General features: G+C 41.1%; 1 protein-coding gene across 2 annotated transcripts in view; it reads left to right on the plus strand.

The window, feature by feature from the left end:
• The first annotated feature begins 1,748 nt into the window (after window positions 1-1,748).
• Window positions 1,749-21,965, plus strand: part of TBKBP1 (TBK1 binding protein 1) — a 51,230-nt gene continuing 31,013 nt past the window's right edge. The window contains exons 1-6 of one of the 2 annotated variants that reach the window (XM_033919189.1): window positions 1,749-1,837; window positions 5,170-5,419; window positions 6,371-6,493; window positions 7,157-7,261; window positions 9,256-9,397; window positions 12,545-12,759. In XM_033919189.1, coding sequence (XP_033775080.1) covers window positions 5,198-5,419; window positions 6,371-6,493; window positions 7,157-7,261; window positions 9,256-9,397; window positions 12,545-12,759 — 807 coding nt within the window. In that variant the 5' untranslated portion in view covers window positions 1,749-1,837; window positions 5,170-5,197. Of the gene's footprint in view, window positions 1,838-3,742; window positions 3,880-5,169; window positions 5,420-6,370; window positions 6,494-7,156; window positions 7,262-9,255; window positions 9,398-12,544; window positions 12,760-21,965 lie in introns of those variants that run through there. The other variant, XM_033919188.1, reaches the window with a different exon arrangement.

Consider the following 21,965-nt stretch of genomic DNA (forward strand, 5'->3'; position numbering starts at 1 on the left):
ATGGCTTATCTTCTGGTTTTTAAGCATAGGCTGCCCTTTTCTGCAGTCTATACATGGATGTGGCCTATGCAGAGGGGCAGCCTATATGCGGGGGAAATATGGTAACCATATATTGTCAGCATAGATGAAAAAGTTAAAGCCATGTGCCTGCAAGAATAGAGGAGTAAGAAAAATGTTAGAACGGAACCCTGCTGTGCACCACATTAGAGTGAGTGAGAACTGGACACAGTACCAGAATGAGAAACAGAGTAGGTCTGATCTGTCAAGTAAGAATTAAACCATGCGAATGCAGTACCAGTGATGTGGAGGTCCTTCATTCGATCTAGCAGTATTGTATGATGAACAAGGTCAAATACCATTGATATGTCCAAGGGGAAAAAGTATGACATCACGATTACCATTCAAGATTGACGCACATAATTAGTTGATCCAAGGAGAGAGTGCTCCGTGGAATGATGTCAACGGAAGCCTGTCTGGCATAGATGGAGGGCATGTATTTAGTCAAGATATTCAGACAGTTGCGCAGCGATTACTTTCTCTAAGATTTAGAAAGAAAAGGTAAGGTCAGACTTCAAATATTTAAGAATAGGAGTAATTATTGCATACATCCACGGCACAGAATCAAGACTATTGGAGACCATCGCTAACAGGGGTTGCAAAAGACAATCCAGAAATATTTTAACAAGAAAAGCTTGAAATGAATCATTTGGTAAGGATGTAGGTTGAGATGAGGAAACAACCTTCCTTACTAGAGAAACAGGTGGTTGATTGAAAGCAGAGAGTTCAGAATAAGGAACCATGGCAGCAGATGAATCAGTTCTAGAAAATGGAAGAGGATCCCTCACTAATAAGGTCGCCACCTTAAGAAGCTCAGCGGTTAATGAACTCTGAAATTGAGACATAGTGCTACTCGCCTTACCAGAACCAGAAAGGGAATAGAAAAGACAGTACAATTGAGTTATTCAAGTCATGTTGCAGAATCTTATGTAAATAATTCCATTAGTCTTTCCATAAGGAAATGGAATAAAACCTTGAGAGGGATTTAAAGCGTATTTCAGAAGAGACAGAAGAATTTTTCCTCCATAGGCATTCAGCACTATGTAATTGATGACACAGAAGTGAAAGGCTTGCATGGAACCGGGTTGAGATGGAAGAAGTCTTAGAGTAATTGGTTTAAGAGGAGTGGAGAGCTCTAAAGCAGAATGCAAAGTAGTATCCCTGATTTTTATCTGGTCAGGTAACTCAAGGTCAGACTAATTGTCAGGGAATGGTGCACACTTACGAAAGAAATTTTCTTGGTAAGATTTTGAAAGTTTTGAACATATTTAGCCGAAGTTTGACTAGAAACAAGTGGAGCAGTGGAAGTTCCAATGGACAGAGAACACTGAACGAGAAAGTGATCTGACCAAGACACAGGTGTAGTTGGAAATAGAGTCGAGCAAATGACCTGTAGAGTGTGTAGAACCTGAGACCAACTGTGAGAACAATCCTGAATAAAAGTCAGAAATTCCTTTGAGAGGTAATTAGAGGAGATGTCGAGATATACGTTTAGATCAGTGGTTCCTAACCCTGTTCTGGAGGACCACCAGGCCAGTTGCGTTTTTGGGATAGCCCTAATGAATATGCCTGCTCGTCACCTCAATTATATGCAAATCTCTCTCATGCATATTCATTAGGGCTATCCCAAAAACCCGACTGGCCTGGTGGTCCTCCAGGACAGGGTTGGGAACCACTGGTTTAGAAAGAGAATAGGAAGAGATGAGATCAAGAAGCTGCGATCCTGTTGAACAAGTTATGGAAGGTGGAACATAGATCAAGAGAAGTAACATTTCAGAAGGTAATGAGATTTTTAAAGCAAGATATTCAATTGCCTGGTGGGGGAGGGAGGACATAATCCTCAGCGGAAACTGAGCTAGATAGAAAGATTGCAAAGCCACCCCCCTTTCGATGAGGGCGATGGCAGTAGAAGACTGAATAACCTGTGGGACAGGTCTAATTGAGCAGACCCTCATCCCCTGCGGATAAAAAAAAGTCTATACAGTTAGAACATCTCCCTTTTCAGATAGGCAGATCTAATTCACGTACTTTTATTTTGAACGAAAAGCCTGAACATTCAAGCTAGATATTTTTAGGTTCATTATTTGGGGCAGAAAATGAAAGGGAAAGTCCCAACACCGAAGTAGAGTACTCTCTACTTCATACAGGCTCAAGAACTGGGTCACAACCTCCACACGCTGTTGCTTGTGCAAATCAGTAAGCCGTTTGGAGACCCATCGTGTGCTGACCTTATATTGCAAGTCGTCATGCATTATGCTAAAAGCAGATCCATAGCTGATTATTCACATTTGCAGCCAACTGAGACACCATTATCAGTTGGCCTTCTCTAATCAAGGCATTCACCTTGTTAATGTTCTCTTGTATGTGTGATGTTGATGGGTGACCAGAACGACCTTCGTCGGTTATATCTGTTCTTTCTGCTTTAAACCTTTTTTATCCACTCATAAACCTTTCATTCATGGTACTATGTCCATACACTATCTGACAGTGAATTTCCCCAGGTTTTATTCCCTCTGGCCAAAGAAAGCACATTACTACACATTCTTCAATGGTGCGTCCATGTTTCTGACCTTGTGGCTGCCACATGACTGAAGGCTACACTGGATGAATTATCCAACAAGCAATGTACAAGTACATACCATATTTTTCACTCGATAAGGGGGAGGTGAGAAGGCAGAATGTTTCAATTTCAGACAAAAATGCAATAGCATTTTCAACCAGAACCCAGGTTGTGGGATGGTTTCTGTGCTGAATCCAAACTTTGGACAGCCTCTACCCTGAAAAGCTTTTATACCATAACTTCTGTGGAAAATTCTTACATTAGTCCAAAAATTGTACTTCACTGGCTATAAAGAACCCAGTAATGTACCTTCAAGAACACAACAATGTAAATCACCCAAGTGAGATTGCAGTATATATATATATATATATATATATAAATAAATCTTACAAAAATTTCAGATTTAAATTAATCTTGGTATTCAGTTATTTAAGGCTATTTTGTTTAGTTTTATTAAATAGATGTACAACTTAAATATTTAGTACACAGTTCTTTAGCCGATTCTTAAAAAATATATAGGCTCCAACTCTCCCACTTCAGGGCAGCAACTGTTAATAGGTGTATGGAGTTCCTCTCTCACCAAGAAGAAACATCCTTTACAGATTCTGCTACGCTTATTTGGCCTAACCTATTGCCATGTCAAAAAGTAATTTTACAGGCGTCTTCATTCACTGTAATTTTTTCAAAACAAGGCTCCTACAATAATCTCCACTAGGTAAAAATGCTCTAGTACAAAGGGAAGGTGCAACCATGTCCTTGTACTCAGATGTACCACAGCTTTACTCCTGGAACACCTACAAGCAAACTTCGTAAATCTTGCACAAGCATATCCATTCAAGCAGTTTTATAAAAGCCAATTCAATATGTAAAACATGCCTCAAAACTTAAAAATGAGAACTATTAATGAAACAAAGTGGGTAAAGAGAAATTTCTTTTTCAAAATCTCAAGCTATAGGTCGTAGAAACATCTTGCATTTTATAGATTCAAGGAGTAAGTGTGGTAATCTAACTGCGCCTGCAAGTCCATGCGTACGAAAACTTGGGACAACTGCACGAGCCTAGAAACATTTGGCAGGCTCGAGCTATCATTCTAGTCGCGATGGGATTTCCAAGGACGGGTTCTCATCGGTCCAGGAGCCCCGCCGGAAACAGGAAGTTACATCAGAGGGGGCGTGACGCGGGAGAGGGAAGGCTCCAGAGCTGCAGTAAGCAGCTAGTGCGAGTCGCTGCTGCCGCTGGTGATCTCGGAGACAAGTTTCAAGGTATGGCTGAGGAAGAGAGTGAGAGCTTAAGGAGCGTGGGTGGGAGAGATGCCGGATAAGGGGTTCCTGGCTCCCTTAATGCGTATGAAGAAGGGTGCTCGGCCTTTGAGGGAAGCCTAATGACTGTGATCTGGTATTTCGGTGTCCTCATTAAGAGTCGGGCCTTTTCTGTATGTAGATCTGCCTTGTCCTTCGCTCTTTGAGCTTTAAGGCAAACCTGGGTGGCCTGGTGTGCTTGAAGGGTGACGGGAGAGGCTACTTCCTCTTATTTTACTCAGACAAATGGTCTGACAGCCGTCTTGGTCCATTCTTAAAGATATGTAGAAATAAAAAGAAAAAACAAGAAATCGGGAAATACCTTTTTATGTCATTAACTAGAGTATGGCTAGATTAGCTTTTGAGGGTAATCCTTCAGATCAGAGAATTTTACAGAATGTAGACTTGGGGGATGGTACAGTTCGGTATGTTTCCCTGGGATCCTTTTACTTTGTTTTTTAAATCCACTTGGAGCTTAGATTCAATGTTATTTGAGGTCTGGCAGGTTTGAGAGAATAGTTTTACTTTAATAGCAAGTATGTGAAGTATCTTTGGATTTATAAAATATATTTCAAGACCTGGGTGGTGGCTGGGAAAGTAGATGAAAACTTGCTAATCATTAGAACACTTCATTCTACCTTTTTATATTTTATGGTGTTAGAGAGATGGTAGCTTGGTGTGTAAAGGTCTATTGGACAGAAGTACAATGGAAAGAGGCAAATGAGATGTCAGATATTTAACCAACCAATTCATTTATTGTACAAATAATAAAAAGTATGAACAAAGTCTATACCCTAATGTCCATTTGCCTCCAAAGACGCTGCTTTGTGATCATAACGTTTACCTACATTGCCTGCCGGTTTGTATTCTGTATTATCTATGGCAGTGTCCATTCATCCCCTGATGAAGGCTGGGTTCCTAGTTGGGACATTCTAGGTATTCCTAGACTTAGCCTACTTTTACATCACAGGTTTTGGATCTCATTATGTGATTTTATATCCAAGATAGACATTAGGATATATAGACTTTGTTCATACTTTTTATTATTTGTACAATAAAGTAACTGGTTGATTGAATATCTGACATCTCATTTGCCTCTTTCCATTGTACTTCTGTGCTATTTATGAGGCATAATTCTTCTTACCCACTCTTGTTTGATTGTCTAAAGGTCTATTAGAGACATATATTGTAGGTTGGTGGCATTCCTGGTAGACACCCTTTAACCAATTTCTTCATTCTTTCCTGCTCTTTCAGGAGTTTGCAGTACCTTCTGTGTGCTACCATGGACTCCATGTTTGAGGATGATATTAGCATCCTTACTCAGGAGAGATTATGTCATGATGGAGAATGGATAGACAGCCCAAACACAGACCTCTCCAGCAATATGTGCTCTGCCTCCCATTTTGCTCTTATCACTGCCTATGATGATATAAAGGTTCGCCTGACAGGGTTGGAGAGAGAGAACACCAACCTGAAACGAAAACTAAAGCTTTATGAAATCAAGGTGGGGTCTCCAGCTGTTCTTGTGCTAGGTGATGGAGGGATTGGGGGAGAGCATGGAAGGCTCTTAGTATGATTCAGGGGGGGATTGTGCCCGACAGCCATAGTTGTCCATGGATTCATATAATTTCATTTACATTATATTTTTGGGCAAAATTTTGCACAAGATGGTTAATCACAAAATAAAGCAACAGAAGCAATCAACAAAACAAAAAACAATGTGCAAGCAATAAAATGCAATAAAAAAGCACTTCCACAAAGAATACAACAATTCAATGTACAATCAATGACTTTTGTTAAACATATATTCCACATATGTGCAGTGGATACACCACATTGCTCTCACCAATATAGTGGATGTTCACAGCACTGATTTGACTTGGGGCAGAGTTGTGTTCTCTGCCTCCCTTCAAGAACTGTTCCTCCTCTCTTTTGGTTTCTAACTAATCCTTTTATTCCAGATATAATTTTCAATATATAAGCTGTGATAACTCTTTGGGCAGGTCTACAGCCAGGGCATAGCCAGTCTTCCAATTTTGGAAGGGGAGACTGAGGATAGCAATGCATTGTTTCCCCCACTCCCACCCCCACATCCCAAACATACCTTTGCTGGTGGAGATGCCGAAACCCCACCAGCCAAATAAATACAGTGCTGTTTTAGCAGGGTGAGGAGGAGGGGAGCGGTAGCACTGTATTTGGCAGTCCTACCAGCAAAGGTAAAGAGGAGCTGAAGGGTGCCCAAGCCCAAAGTGAGGGTGAAGCACCCCCCTTTCTGTGGTTGTGCCCCTGCTTCAGGCAAGCTGAACATGACCAATAGATGGTGCTGTGGTGCGATGGCTGCTTTCCTTCATCACAACTGTTGGCAGGGACAGTGATCTCTGCCTCTATAGCCCTCTTATAAGTGTAGGAAAATGTCCATCATTGAAGCACAACTCTGTTGCCTTTTACATTTTAGTATCCAGTTTTCAGTGAGTTTGGAGAAGAATGGAACATTAAAGGCTACGACACCAAAGAAGATTCCCTACTTAAAGCAGAGAAAGCAAGTTTGCAGCAACAGTTTAACCAGTTCCAAGATGAGGTGAGGTGTCAAGGACCTGATCTGAAAAAGGGTGAAGAGTTAGATTGGCCCTAGTGGAATGCAAGGTCTGTCGCATTTCACTTCTTGAAGCATTAATCTTTCTTTGAGATCATAGCAATATGGTTTTATTTTTAAACAAAAAACTCTTATGATATAATAAAGTATTTATATTCTGCCAGCTCTCAAAAATAGGTTCAAATTAGATTACAAGAAATCAGTATGTAACAGACAATGATCACAAGACTAATGCAGGACTAATCAACAAGGCAGTAAAAATATTCCTGCAAAGGTAGCTGTTGTAGAGGTATCCTCCTGTCGGCACCCTACGTTAATCTCTCTGGCCCTATAGATTCTCTGTTGGTGTACTGCTTTCTCCCTTTGGCCCCACAGGTATCTCACCCTTCACTAAGTTCCAAGGCCCCATGATTTCCTTCCTGATGGATAATGCTGTCCTGGGGGGCGTGGGGGGGCTCACATGTAGCAGTGTTAACTTTCTGAAGTTGGTCTGGCATCATGCTCAATATCCCACACTAGGGTCTGATAAGTTTCTCATGGTTCACTGCTTAGAAATCAGCCTGATTGGTTTGATCACTTCAGAACTTTCTTCTGTGAACCAGAATCTGTGTAAGTACCGTGTTTGTCATAGATAATCATTTATTTTAGCTTCAGAAAGGCAGAGAAAGAGAAGAGCAGTTGGATGAAATGATTCAGGCTTACCAGAAGATCTGTATGGAGAAGACAGTTCTTCAGACAGAATTGAGTGAGATGGTGAGTATTTCTGGTCTCCATATGTTTTGTGTATATCATTTCCTAAACATATTCTGAAGTAATCATAAGGCTTCTTGCCATGCCTTCGTTGAGGGAGACACAATTGACTTCAGATTGGGAATGTATATTTCATTGCATTGGTGGCCTCCACAAATAGAAACAATTGCTGTTGGAAATCCTGTAAACTCAGAGTATTTGGATTCTGGAAGTTGGTAAAGACCTGGCTGTGTGTAAAACAACAACAAAAAAATCCAACACAAACTTTTCTGTCCACAAGCTCTGATGTTTAGGTACACGTCATCCTTGCTATATACAGAATGTGGAACTATTTTGGTATACTGTTCAATGTATTTAAACTAGTGCATTTTATGTTCTACTGTATTTGCTTCAAAATGTGTAATACTGCTTTAAGTTTGGCTGTTTCTCACTTAGATGGTTTACATGATCAATTGGATTGTAATTACAACTAAATGAAAGAATAAAGTGCTTTAAAATTCTGTGGGATTTTTTTCTGACAGAGCTGGGAATATCTTGGGGTTATATTGTGTCTGTGTGAGCAGGGCTCTTGGACAAATATACATTTGTGGGCCCTCACCACAGACCTCCAGTTCTTTCCCTGCCCTTTCACCCATTCTAGAATCTTTGTGTATGGTCTTCTTTCCAGGCTGCCACACCTTCCCTTTAGAAATAGTGTGGGGAACATTGCAGGGCCTAATTTTGGATGCTCTGGCAGTAGTAGGCTGTGTATGAGCTTGGGACCTGTAAATAGATGCTTCAAATGAAATGGTCAGTGATTAGAGCAGTGAACTGAGAATCAGGAAAACTGAGCAAATTATTCACCCTCCATTGCCATTGTTACAAACCAGAGACTCCAAGAAAAGACTACCTCAAAGAGTGAGATTTATGGGCAATGCGTTTTAAGGTATAAATTTAGAAAGCTTGAAGTGTCAAGGATTCACAAATGGAGGAAACAAGGGAGAAACTAGATATTTTGAAAGGATACATACTATTCTACTCAGCGATAGGCAAATTCCTTTGAAAACTGTCCTATGTACCTAAATAGTGAAGTGGGTTAATTCCATAGATAGAAACTTCCTTCCATTTAGTATGTGCACAATTAGTGGATAATAATTCCAGCCCAAGTTTTTCCAAAGGGAAACTCTACAAAACAGTGTTCCCATGAGAGGAAGTCAGAACACATGCATGCATGCATTCATACACCTGGTGCTTGTTCAGTCACTGCCCAAAGCTTTCAGCTCTGCCCATCATATGCGAGAGTTCTTTAAAAAAGTTTCTGCACTTTCATATTTTTGTGGGAAATGGTTGGGGCAGGAGAAGTGGTAAGAGGGCATGTTGTACAGTGTCATGAAAAGTCAGGCAAAACAGGGTGATTATGTAGAAAAGTGATGTAATTTGCTTTTGAGATATTTAATAAATAATGTTTAAAAAAAAAATAAACCTGCGGAACCTTTTTGAAGATCCCTCTTATTTGTACCATTCTTGAGATCTACAGTCCTGTGCTTGCTTTGAAATGTGTACACATGAAGTTATTCTAAATTCTACCAATTGAGAAGATTCACTATGCTGAGACATAGGAACAGGTTTTCTTTTTGGCAGCCCCTGCCAAAAGGAACATTAAGATTGATGGCAGATTCTAGAGTTTTTCAAAAACATTTAAAGGCTATACTTTTTTTTTTTTTAAGCAAGTTAAAATAATGTATTATTATTTCCTGTAAATTATTAACCACCTCAGTTTTATGAAGTACTGTCTTCTATGTTTTGTTGTAGTTGAAGATTTTATTATGTTTCCATATAACCTGCTCAGAGCTGTTGATGCGGGACATAAATCTTTTAAATTAAATCAACTCCCTTAATCCAGCCCTCTGTGTGAGCTGAAAGTGGCTTGGGGTGAAATGGACAGGATTTTTGTATGTTTAGACAACTTCATAACCTGATAGCACTAACCTCCTTTTTTTTTCTCTTGATCTACTCAGAGAGACATGTTGGAAACTCACATGAATCACATTCAGAACATGGAACAGCAGGTGAGGCAGCGAGAAAGCAACTCCTTCCAGAAGCTGCAAAACAAGGAGCTTCAGTTCCTGTCTGTGCGTGCAAACTCTGGATTTAGACATGGTGAGCTGGGCCAGGGAGGCGAGGAGGGGTCCTATTATCTGCAGCAGACCCTCATCTATTACTTAAGGAGAAGTATAACAAGTGGCATAGTCTTAGATTATAAATGCCAGCCACCCAAAGGACCAGTAGGCTGCTTATAATGTTTATTTTGAGCTGAGAAGCCGCTTAAGCAGAAATCTTGTTGAGACCAGCCCGATAGCTGAGACAATATTATATAGTACGTTGCCAAGGGGGAAGGAGCACAGAGGGGATCTAAATCCCACTCCCAATCTCAGCTTTTGTTCTTCAGGTCAGCAGGGACTGGAAATGTAGCAGCATTCACAATCCCTAGGGAGAGGGAATCTGTGCCATCACTTGGTGCTTGCCTACCAGGTTCAGAGGGGAACCACAGTCTATGGCCCCTGGCCAAGTGCTGTTTCTGTGCTGGTTAAACAGGAGAGAATTAAAACTAGGAGAGGGAGAGTCATGTTACAACATTGTGTTTTGCAGTACTTGTATTTCTCTGATTTTTTTTCACTAAAATAAAATTTCCAAAAAACAAACTAGAGAGGGGGGACAACTAGGCATTTGCTAATCATAGTCCTTCGTACCTTGCATCCACCAAGCAGTTATTTCTTTAACAGTATCGTAGAAAATAGTCAAACATATACATTTCTTTCCTTGTTATTCCACAAATGCTTTCCATATCCTGTGTCTCTTTTCCTGAATGTCCTTGTATGTAACTTTAGAATATTAGCATCTGTAGCAGCATAGTGTAACAAATGACTTATCAGGGAGATAAGAATGACTGTTCTGGATACCCCAGCAGAGGGCGCTCAGTGCCTATGTGTTACAGTCACTACAACTTCTATACAGATCTGGCTCTTTCTTGTGGTCTTTAATAGGTCTGCACTTGGAAGTGGATCAGCCCATTTTACCCAAGGCTGTCAGCAGCCCTGTATTAGAAGGGATAGTCCGTATTTTTCAGTTACAGTGTTGAAAATCCTTTTCTATCCTAAGAATGTTAATCCTGTATTTAGCATCCCTCCAGGCCGGCACAGAAACAGATGGGTTTACGCTCCTCTGCCAGCAGGTGGAGACTGAGACACTTAACTTTTGACTACAGTTCAAGTGGACTGTGCAGTCCCTCTTTCAATCAGTCTTTTCTCAGTCTCCAGCAGGTGGAGTGGTAAGTTTGTGCAGCCTGTGCTGAGGTCTGTTAGGGCATGTTGGATCTGATTAGTAAATCTTTCTTGTCCCTTTTGCTGTCCGGACAAAACTTGGGGGACCCTCTCGGGGGTTCTACTGACCTCAGGGGTGCCACACTCAGAAGAGTTGAGTCCCTCCCCCCACCTCTCCAGGTTTTCTGAATTTAGAGGAGCCTAAACTGTATGCTTGGCCACCTATTCCGGCACAGATTACAGTTTAGAGTGCCTGTGCTCTAACTTGAGAGAGTTAGTGAGCTGTGAGAAGTTTAAAAAAAAATAAAGACACAAGAAATAAGTTTTAAAAGAAGCCTGAGGCCACCATTGTTATACAGTGTTGGTGTGCATGGGTCTTTGGCGTTTTCATTATGAGTGCTTCTAAAAAGCATAAAAAGCGTATTTGTTGTGGGCGCTGCACAGTGGATGTGGCAAGCTTGTGCACAAAATGTCTTCGCCGCTTTGAGGGGGACCTGACTTCGGGTGTCAGTGTGCCGGGTTCTTCTTTGTGCATGCACCACTTGTCAGCGGGAGGCACTGGAGAAGCTTGGGCTTCTCCTGCCGCCCACGCTGGGGTTTCCTCTTCTGCCGGCGGTCTGGTGGAGTTGGTGTTGCGGACCACTGGTGAGGCTGGAATTCACTTTCTGCAGCTGCTGGGATGGCGGGCTGAATCTGGCTTTGGTGCCCTGTATGCTTTCAGGTGACAGTTTGTCGACAGCCCTTCCCTCAGTTTTGGCAGGAAGTACGTCCATTTTATCCACAGCCTCAGGCGACCTTCCTCCTGTCTTAGATCAGCAGAAACAGGTCTTTAATGTGTCTTCTACTCCTGCTATGTGTTGTGTATTGCCGCCGGGGTTTTTTGCCCTGATTTTGTGTTGGCCATGTGCAAGGCTTATTTACAGGTGGCTGGGGGTCCTGCTTTGGTTTTGGGGGACTCAGATCGTCTGGGTTTTTTTTCCCTTCCATGGCCGTCCTGTTCAGCCCCTGCTTCGGCAGCCTCTGTCCCGCCTCCTCAGCCATTGTCCAAGCAGCCATGAGTGTCTTGGGAAGCAGTTGCGTAAGTTGGATATACATAGGGGTCTTAGCGCTTATGCTCAGCAGACCCAGGAGTTCCGTACGTCGGACCATCCTTTTGTTCTCTTAGCAGGTCCTTGTAAGGGAGACTGCTACCAAGGCTACTATTGTGCAGTGGATCAAGGAAGCCTGTTCTGTAATTTCTCAAGGCTCCTTCCACTCAGGGTCAAGCAGCTTCTTGGGCTGAATCTTCTGTTGTACCTCCGGTGGATATCTGTAAAGCTGTGGTTTGGTCTTCTCTCCATTCCTTTGTTCGACACTGCCATGTGGACGTTCAGGTGCGTTGGGACGTGGTGTTCAGTGAAGTGTTCCTTTGGGGGTGTCTCACCCCCCCACCCATGATGGGTACTGCTTTGGTATGTCCCATCTGTTTCTGTGCCAGTCTGGAGGGAAGCTAAAGAAGGAGAAATTAGGTTCTTACCTGCTAATTTTCTTTCTTTTAGTCCCAGCTCAGACCCTGCCTGGTCTTTTTGTTCGATATTTTCGCAAAGAGTAAGGGTTTTATCACGGGATTTTGTTGTTGTTGGAGAGTTTAAAGAGCAGTGGCATTTGGTTTGGCTGGTGTAGCTGGTGAACTGTGGGGCATTCCGAAAGGTTCTTGTTCTAATTATTATCCAATAGTGTTCCCTGGTCCGATTTGGGTCTGTTCCTTGATCTTCTCCAAGTGAGTGTGGAGTTGTAGGTTCTTGTTCGGTCTAGTTGATTTCTGCTTCGCTATTCATAAAGACTGATTGTAAGAGGGACATCCCACTTGTACTGTAGCCAAAAGTCAGTGTCTTAGTCTCCACCTGCTGGCAGAGGAGCATAAACCCATCCGTTTCTGTTCCGGTCTGGAGGGACTAAAAGAAAGAAAATTAGCAGGTAAGGACCTAATTTTTCCTTTTCTTTGTAGATATGTTTTCTCCTGTAGTTCTGGAGCGCTCCCTGGGATTGCAGAGCTCCAGGAGCCTGGATGATACATGTGACCTGGAAGTTCGAAGGTTGGAGATGGAGCTGGAGGAGGTGAGACGGGAACTTCAGAGCTCTCAGCTGAAGGAGGAGCAGCTGAAGGAGGAGTGCAGACGTCTGGAGTCAGAGTTGAAACAGCTCCAGAAGGCACGAGATGAGGTATGCTGTAAGAATGGAGCTGCTGCACTGCTAGGGACCAGGTAGAGGTGACTAGGAAGTCTGTGTCAGTAATGAACATGTCGCAGGATAGGATTGTATTTCCCATGCAGAATCACATAAACATGTCACCCCCCTACTTCGAGATTCTCATTGGTACCAGTCTCTCATAGGACAACTTATAAGATTCTTCTCTTAGTCTTCAAGATCAAGATTTCTCATCTGCCTGCCTTCCTAGAAAAATATCTTATCCCACATACCCCTTCTAGGGCCCTCAGGTCCACTAACCAGAATCTATTAACAGTTCCTTCAATCAAGGATTTATATTATACCAGAAACACAATTTTCTCCGTTGTCACGCCCTCTCTCTGTAATGCAATGCCATCGAACCTTCGCTCCGAAAATTCCCTAAACAAGTTCAAAACACTCCTTAAGACATTCCTCTTTAAAGATGCCTATCAAAATTCCAACTGCGTTACCAATTAAAAACAGGAAAATAAAAATGCTTTCAGGAAGCGATACCCCATTTTTACCTCTTGTTTTATCCTTCCCTTCCTTTTATTTTTATTTATACCATGTATTTTTAAAAAAACTTTCCCTTCCCCTTTCCTTTTGAACCATACCCATTGTAATCAAGTCTGTTTTGATCTTAACCCCCTATTTTTATTTAGACTTTTTTTTTCGTTGTTATACATAATTTTAATATTTTAAATAATTTTTTTTTTTACTTTTTATTATTGTAAACCAACCAGATACTTGTGATGGTCAGTATATCAAAATATTAATAAACTTGAAACTTATTTTTTTTATCCATACATGTAAGCACATGCTCTTCTTTCCCACATTAGTTAGAGATACATGTCTCTCAGCACAGAATCTGATAAAAGGCAGGAATAGTTTTCACACATCTTATACTCTTGGGGCTATGCTGGCTGAAAAGGAAAGTGCCTTCCAGAGCCACCCTTTTGAAGCTCACAATCCCCTCGTGTAGTCATGGGAACTCCCAAGAAAATAAAAGTCCAATCAGATCTGTCTATTTAAGTAGATTTTACTGATGGAATTTGAATCTTGGATCTAAAAGCAAATGTATATATATAAATCAATATAATAATAATAACAGCTTATATATCGCAGTACTGTGAAGTTCTATGTGGTTTACAAAAGATTAAGCAAAGGTACAAATTGACTGACTTCAAGAGGGGTAGAAGAAAGATAATTAATAGGACAGAAAATTCATTGTTGAGGAAAAAGTGATCAATAGGACAAGTTAATTGCTATTGAGGGGAGAGAGATGAGTGGATCAGTTGTCTAGATGCTTTAGGAACAGGTGTGTTTTTAGACGTTTCCTAAATTCCTCATAAGTAGTGGGCGAAAGTAATTGTTCTAGGTCTTTACCCCATGATGTTGCTTGGTGTGAGAGAAGGTGTTCATGGTGTTTTTTCAGTTTGCAACCTCTCACTGGGGGGGGCAACGAAGTTGGAATGAGAGCTTCTCTTGTGTCTGTTGGCTGAGAAGGAGAAAAGGTCAGTAATGTATTTAGGGGCAAGTCCGTATAATGCTTTAAAGCAAAAACAGGCGAATTTGAACTTTACGTGTGCCTCCATCGGCAGCCAATGCAGCTGCCGGTAGTAAGGTGTCACGTGGTCAAATTTCTTTAGTCCAAAGATCAGTCTAACTGCTGCATTTTGCATCAGTTGTAGGCGTTGCATATTCTTTTGGGAAATTGCTAAATAGGCGATGTTACAGTAGTCAAGTAGACTCAGTACGAGGGATTGGACTAGGGTTCTGAAAGCCGATGTATCGAAATAAGCTTTAATGGATCTGAGTTTCCAGAGAGTAAAGAATCCTTTTCTGATTAAATAGTCTACCTGGTCTTTCATAGTTAGGCATTGATCCAGAGTTACACCTAGTATCTTTATGGTAGGTTGGATAGGGTAACTAAGGTTATTGATACATAGTGGTAATTTGGTGTCAAGCGGATGTGGTGAAGCAACGAAGAAAGTTGTTTTTTCTGAATTGAGTTTGAGCCTAAAGTTTGTCATCCATTGCTCCATCACGTTTATGGCTTCTGAAGCTTTGGGAATAGTTTCAGAGACAGAATTAGTGAATGGGATGATAATAGTAAAGTCATCTGCATAACTAAATAGTTTTATCCCCAGCTGGGTTAGCTGCGTGCCCAGTGAGGACATGTAGACGTTGAAGAGCAATGGGGATAGTAGAGACCCTTGTGGCACACCGGATGGATTGCTCCAGGTGTCGGAAAGCTCATAATTAAAACGTACCTGATAGGTACGGGATATAAGGAAGCCACGGAACCAGTTCAGCACCTTATCCCTGATTCCATTGGTGTCTAGGCATTGCAGCAGTTTCACGTGGTCTACTAGATCAAAGGCAGAACTCATATCGAATTGCATAACCAGGGCATTAAGGCCCCTACTAAACAGTAGGTGCAAATTGTCTAAGATAGCCGCAATTACAGTCTCCGTACTGAATAGCGGTCTAAAACCAGATTGAGTTTCATGTAAGAGAGAGAATTGATCAAGATAACCCATCAGTTGGGTGTGTACCAATCCCTACATAATTTTTACAATAAACGGAATGGATGCTACTGGTCTGTAGTTGCTGAGGATACTTTACGATTTTTTAGAATTGGGGTTATTATAATGTGACAATTATTAGAGAGGAACTTCCCATTTTTTAGGTTGTGAGCCAAGTATTGCATCAGCGATAGTTTAAATTCTAAAGGTGCCACTTTCATGATTTCTGGGGGGCATGAGTCCAGAACTCAATAGGATCTAGAGTATTTGTTATATAGTCTGATGTAATCATTCCATTCTAAATCTTGAAAGGTGCTCCAGATCATGTCTGCCGGTATATCATTTCCTTGGGTGTTAGCTATTTGATGATCACTAGAGTCATTTGTTGAGCAATGGATTATAAGGTTTTTAATTTTAGAATCGAAGTACAGAGCTAAGTCATTTGCAGAGGGTAGCTTAATGTTGTATGTGGATGAGGTGTAGCGAGTAGTGTCAAATAAAATTGTGATCAGGTTGAATAGCTCTTTTGTATTGATTTCTTGTGAACCATTGCAAGATGAGTTGATTTTAGTGGAGTAGAATGCTTTACGTTTGTCTTTTATCATTTGTTTGTAGATTTTTATGTTAGTTCTCCAGTTGTTACGGTCTGCTAGTTCTCCTGATTTTTTCCAAGTTCTTTCCAGTCGTCTAGCTAGTTGTTTCATTTTTAGAAGTCAGTGTCAAAACCATTTGTTATATTTATTTGCATTGCTTTTGCTATTACGTATAGGAGCGATTTTATTTAAAATAGATGTGCTGGTTGTCATCAAATGATCCCAGAAATCGATTCCTTCTTCTATCTCTGTTTGCAATTCGTATTGTGACCAGAATTCTTTTGGATTAATATAGCCTCTTGTGTGACTTCCAAGCATAGTTCAGATAGAAAAACTTCATACAAGAAATGGAAGTAGATGGAGTGGAAACCATGATTCCTCAGTAGTGCTTTCTCTCTGTAGAAGCATCCACTTGCAGCAATCCATAGCGGCCAGCATTATGATTCCTGGCGATCTGAACTCTTTCTGTCTTGGTCTATAACCAACATCTACTTAGCGAGCCTCTTCTTCAACCATACTTCTGTCTTTTTTTTCCTGACTCCTTGAATCGCTAATCTAGGACTTTTTGTAACCAATACTGATATGCTTCTTTCATATGGACCTCCTCTCCCAGAGCCATAGGCCTCCATAACCCTTGGGGACATGCTCCCAGGAGCCCCAGCACTGTGCAGGATGATAAAAAGGGGACAGATTCCCATCATCATTTTAGATGTCTCTTCTAACCCTAATCGCTCTCTTGAGGCTCAAGATTGATCAGTGATTCAGAAAGCTGGATGATTTAGACCATTTTGAGCTCCTAAGGTTTTCAGACATTAATACAAGCAGTGATAATTTTACTCTAGATTACATACTGTTTTAATTTGCTGTTTATTAAAAAAATATATGGAGGTTTTTGACCCATGATTAGATGAAGTTGGATTATGACACTGCTAAATTATTTTATTATTATTATTATTAGGTTTTTTTTAAATATACCGCCTATCAAGGTTATCTAAGCGGTTTTGCAATCAGGTACTCAAGCATTTTCCCTAAAACCTTTTTAAGATAGCAGTAGTTCCACTCAATGAGGGTTTTTTTTTCCCTCCATACAAACAATTATAGGTGCCACTATGTGTTTTATATTGATAGTATATTTTTCAAGTGGACCTTACTTTTCCCTATTGTTCTGATTAAATCCTGTCCAGAACACTACAGCCAGGATGATTGCACACAGCACTACTTGGGAGATTGTTCACACGTATAGAAAAAATCATTAAGCTACTACTACTTATTTCTATTGTGCTGCTAAATGTACACAGCACTGTATGTTAACATGAAAGAGACAATCCTTGTTCAATAGAGCTTACAACAGACAGATATGAAAGTGCAGATTCTGTAAGAAAGAAAACTAGAACTGCTTACTCATCTTGCTGTTGTCTGCAAACCCAATGGGAGAAAATTTCTTTTCAGAAAGAGACATGTCTCATTCACTGGAAGTTGTGGAAATACATCATCACTGTATCAGAGCAGCTAACAAATCATGACCCTAGGACAGGGGTTCTTATCCCAGTCCATAGGACACACAGATCTAGCCAGTTGGTTTTCAGGATATCCACAAAAAATATACATGAAAGAAGCTTACATGCATTGCCTCCACTGTATATCACAAATTCATTCTGGTTATCTTGAAATCCTAATTGGATTGAGACCCCCTTGCCTGAAAATGGCTTTGATATTTCTGTCTATTCCATCTGATAGAAAACCTCATGAAGAAAACAAGATACAGTAGTAAAGGAGAACAATACAAGAAGGGCATTGATAATGTGTCAGTTCGAAGTGGTTTTATTCTGTATATTATGTGGAGAGAAAGAGAAGATTTTCAAATCTAAAAAATGCAATTGAAGGCTAAAAAAATATGGTAGAAAGCTGCTTGTTTCCCATTGTGTTGGGTGCCACAGACATGATTAAAAGCAGTTTCCAAGCACACCTTGATAAGTTGCTTATGTATATTACATCCTGTGAACTGTAGAAGGATGTGCTCTTTGGTACAGTGCAAGTATCAAGATGAGCATTAACAGTAAACATTAGAGGCGGAGATCAGACCCAAGATCCTTTGATTCAAGATTGTCATAGTATGGACTAAACCAGTGTTTTTCAACTTTGTCAAGCCAAGTACCCCCTAAGTCTAACAAATATCAACACAATACCTCCGCCCCTGACCCCATCCCCATAATAATAGTACTAATTGTAATGCAATTTCTTCCATCCATTTTTCATATGCACACAATATAATCTTATTAATACATAATGGTAACCAAAAAATTTAAAAAACACAAAGCACACTGTTCAGAGAAAATGTTAATGTAAATGCGTGGAACAGTCTCCCAGAAGAAGTGGTGGAAACAGACTGTGTCTGAATTCAAGAGGGCCTGGGATAGGCACGTGGGATCTCTCAGAGAGAGAATGATAATGGTTACTATGGATGGGCAGACTAGATGGGCCATTTGGCCTTTATCTGCTGTCATGTTTCTATTTATATTCTTTTTTTTCAAAGAGGTCAATGCAAATGACTTTAAAATATGCAATGTCACCTCAGTAACAACTATAGAAAAATATAGTACAAAATATAGACAGCAGATATAAATTCTCAAAACTAACACATTTCGATCACTAAATTGAAAATAAAATCATTTTTCCTACCTTTGTTGTCTGGTGACTGTGCATCCAATATTTCTTTTTTTTCTGCCTCCTACATGCTTCCTCTCCTCCAGACATCACTCTCTTCACCCAACCAACATCTCTCTTTGTCCCTTCATGAGTCCAAATTTTCTTTCTCTCTCCTCCACCTCCATTGGCAACATGGCTCCCTCTTTCTCACTGTCCTTCTCTCATGTCCTCCCTTGCTGCAAAGGGAGTGGGGGAATAGAGAGAGAGATCCAGGGTGCATCTCTCCCACTCCCTCTACTGCCACATCCAACATTTCTCCCTCTCCCCCATGGATCATATGCAGCATTTTTCACCACTACCCACCAGCCCCATGCCCTTTCTCCTTCTATCACACCTCTCCAGCACCATGCCACATCTCTCCCTCCATCACTGTGTCCAACATTCCTCCCCCTTGCATCCCCTTCAATCTGTCTCTATGTTCCCTCACCACCACCATAACCAACATTTCTCCCTCTCACCCTTTCTACCTCTTTGTTTACTCCTGGCAGAATTCTGTGCATCTCTCCATCACTTCATTCTGCTCCTGGATCCAACATCTCCCTCCTTCTCCCCTTCTACCTCCTGTGTATCTCTCTTCCTCTCATCTGCCCCCATGTCCAACACCTCTCTCTCCCTTCCTTGTGCCCTGTGTCAAATCTCTCTATCCCTCTCCATGCATCATCTCTCCCTTCCTCTCCTCCATTATTTGCAATTTCATCATCTCCCCTCCCCTCCCTGTACTACCCCATCTTTCCTTCTTCTCACCCTCCCCTCTCCTCCCCCTGTACCACCAGATTTTCTTCCTCTTACTTCCCCCTGTGCCATCAGATATCCTTCCCTGTACTCCAAGGCTTGTTTCTTCGGGTCCCAGTATTGGCAGTGACTCATAAGCTGCCTGCGCTAACCCAGAAGTCTCCTCTCTGCCACAGAGAGACTTCTGAGTCAGCAGCAGGCAGCATGTGGGAATTGCTGTTGATACTGCGATGAGATTCAATGCTGATTTGCTCCTGCCTCCAACCTAAACAGCAGCGGTAAACAGGTTGCTCGGCAGCTTTCCCACCAGGGCTTCCCTTTGCCGTGTCATCAGTGATGCGGCAGAGGGAAGGCTCCAGCAGGCAAGCCAAGTGGGGAAAGGTAATAAAAGGCAGAATTTTGAGTAGAATCATGAAAAGCCAGTTTAAGAGGGAGAAGAACCGAGCAATGGTTGTTGAGGGAATGCAAAGCATGGGAAAGGATGTAAGGAATAGTCAAAGAGGACAACTATAATGGAGATACAAGATGCAATTCCTTATGAGTTAAACTTAAAATCTTGAACCAAAAGTGATATTTTACTGGAAGCCAGTACATTTTAATGAAGAGAGGTAACATAATCAGATTTATTGGTTTTACACAGAAATCATATAGCAGAATTTTAAAGTGTTTTGAAGCTGATGGAGTTAAATGAAAGTAATAGCAAAAAGACTATATTGCAATAATCAAGGATTGTTTGCTCTTTTTTTTTTTTTTTTCTTAAGTAACGGATAACCCAATCCAAAAGATTTATGGGATAAAATTGCAGAATATAAACTGAATCATGTTCTGCGTTCTAGTCAAAATCATTATCCAATGACAAGCAGGCAGCATATTCTCACATTTGGGTGATATCATCCATGGAACTTTGCACGGACAGTCTTTGTACTGTCACTTTAAATCTTTAAGACTGCCTCTGCCACATGCACGCTGGTACCTTCCCATCAACATCAGCTTGCAGGACCATCAGCTTTCAGTTTTTCGTGGAGTCTTTCTAAGCATGTCAAACTTGAGAATTTTTTTTTTGCCTTTCCGCTTCTTTTTTCCTTTATTTTTAGTCATATTTTTGTGTTTTTTGTTTAATTTTATCTCATTTAGTTTTAAAATTTTGGTATTTTTACTGATTTTTGTTTTTCAGGTCTTTGGGCTCTTTTCAGCCTGTTTTCAGGCTGGGCGCCTTGACGATTTTCAGTATACCTTCTACTTGACTTCCCCAGACCATAGAGTCCTTTGAACCTTGCATCAGCGATTTTTTCCATCTATATTCAAGGCTCCTAGCAACTTCAAGCAGTGCACTCAGTGCCACAGGACCATCTCCAGTACAGACCCACATAATTGGTTTGTCCAATGCCTAGGCCCTGACTATTGTGACATTTCCTGCACTCTCTGCACTTAAAGCCAGGAAGTTGCAATTTGAGAAACTTTTGGGTCAACTTTGCATACATCAACTATGGTCGGAGACTCCAACGCTGATGCTCAACCTTGAATTACTTCAGCATTGACACCAGCAACGACCCCATCAATGATACATTCTACTTTATCGTCAATGCTACTAGCATGGGCTGGGGGGGGCTTCATAAGAAAGCTAAGAAGCATAAATACGTCTCCCCATCCAAACATGTTCAGCATCATCTTAAGCGTCATCACCCTTGATGTTCTCTAAGCGTTGACACACCAATTTCAGATCACCATCTCTTCAGTTGGTGCCTCCTCTGAGGCATGCCTTGACATCGAGGTCCCCGACACCCAACACAGTCAGTGCCTAATGTACCCTTGTCAGTATCTGTACTGGCACTGGCACCACCTCTACAAGAATAACTTTGAGTGCTGCTGTTGCAAAAAAGCTAGCTGGGATGCTGCAGTCACAACCTGTGCAAATTCCTACATCTGACTGAAAAAGTAAAATTGGAGCAATCACTCTCTCGATATGAAACCCTCAGAATCCTGCTCTGCTCAATATTGTCATTGAAACAGATGAAAGCAGGTGTACAGATTTTCTTTCATTGGGTTTTCATTTTTATAGTCCAATTTGACTTTTTCAGTCAAGTGTAACACAAGTTCGTGTATGGTTTTCCTGTTACATAGTGGAACTTGTCATCATTGTTTTTGAAGTAGCAAATTCCTACATCAACATACTCAGTCTCAGCTCAGTCCGAGCAGTGTTCTAAAATTCCATTGAGGCATAGTTCTCAGACATCATGGTGTCTAGTGTCCAAGTTAAGGAGACATCTATCTTCCAGAGGGCAAAGTTCATCATCACATTCTTGACACTCCTTGATGCTCATCTCGGCATATTGATGCCTACTTCGACAACCTCAATCTACAAGGCCTGACATCGAGGAGTATGATTCAGAGTTGTCTCCACACTCTTGCAGCGATTATCCCGACTTATTTGCAGGTGAGTCTTATGATATACTTTCAGATCCATCTCCACCTCCTCGTTGAAGTTTACTGCCAGAAAGTCTGTTATTTACAAAATTTATCAGACAGATGGGGACAGAACTTCAAGCAGAACTCATGGATGCTCTGAACTATAAAGTGGCCTAAAGACTGCAAAAAGGTTCCTCTCCACAGTCTTATGAAGGAAGCCTTATTCAAAATCTTG

The sequence above is a fragment of the Geotrypetes seraphini genome, chromosome 13, assembly GCF_902459505.1.
Source record: "Geotrypetes seraphini chromosome 13, aGeoSer1.1, whole genome shotgun sequence".
NCBI lineage: Eukaryota > Metazoa > Chordata > Amphibia > Gymnophiona > Dermophiidae > Geotrypetes > Geotrypetes seraphini.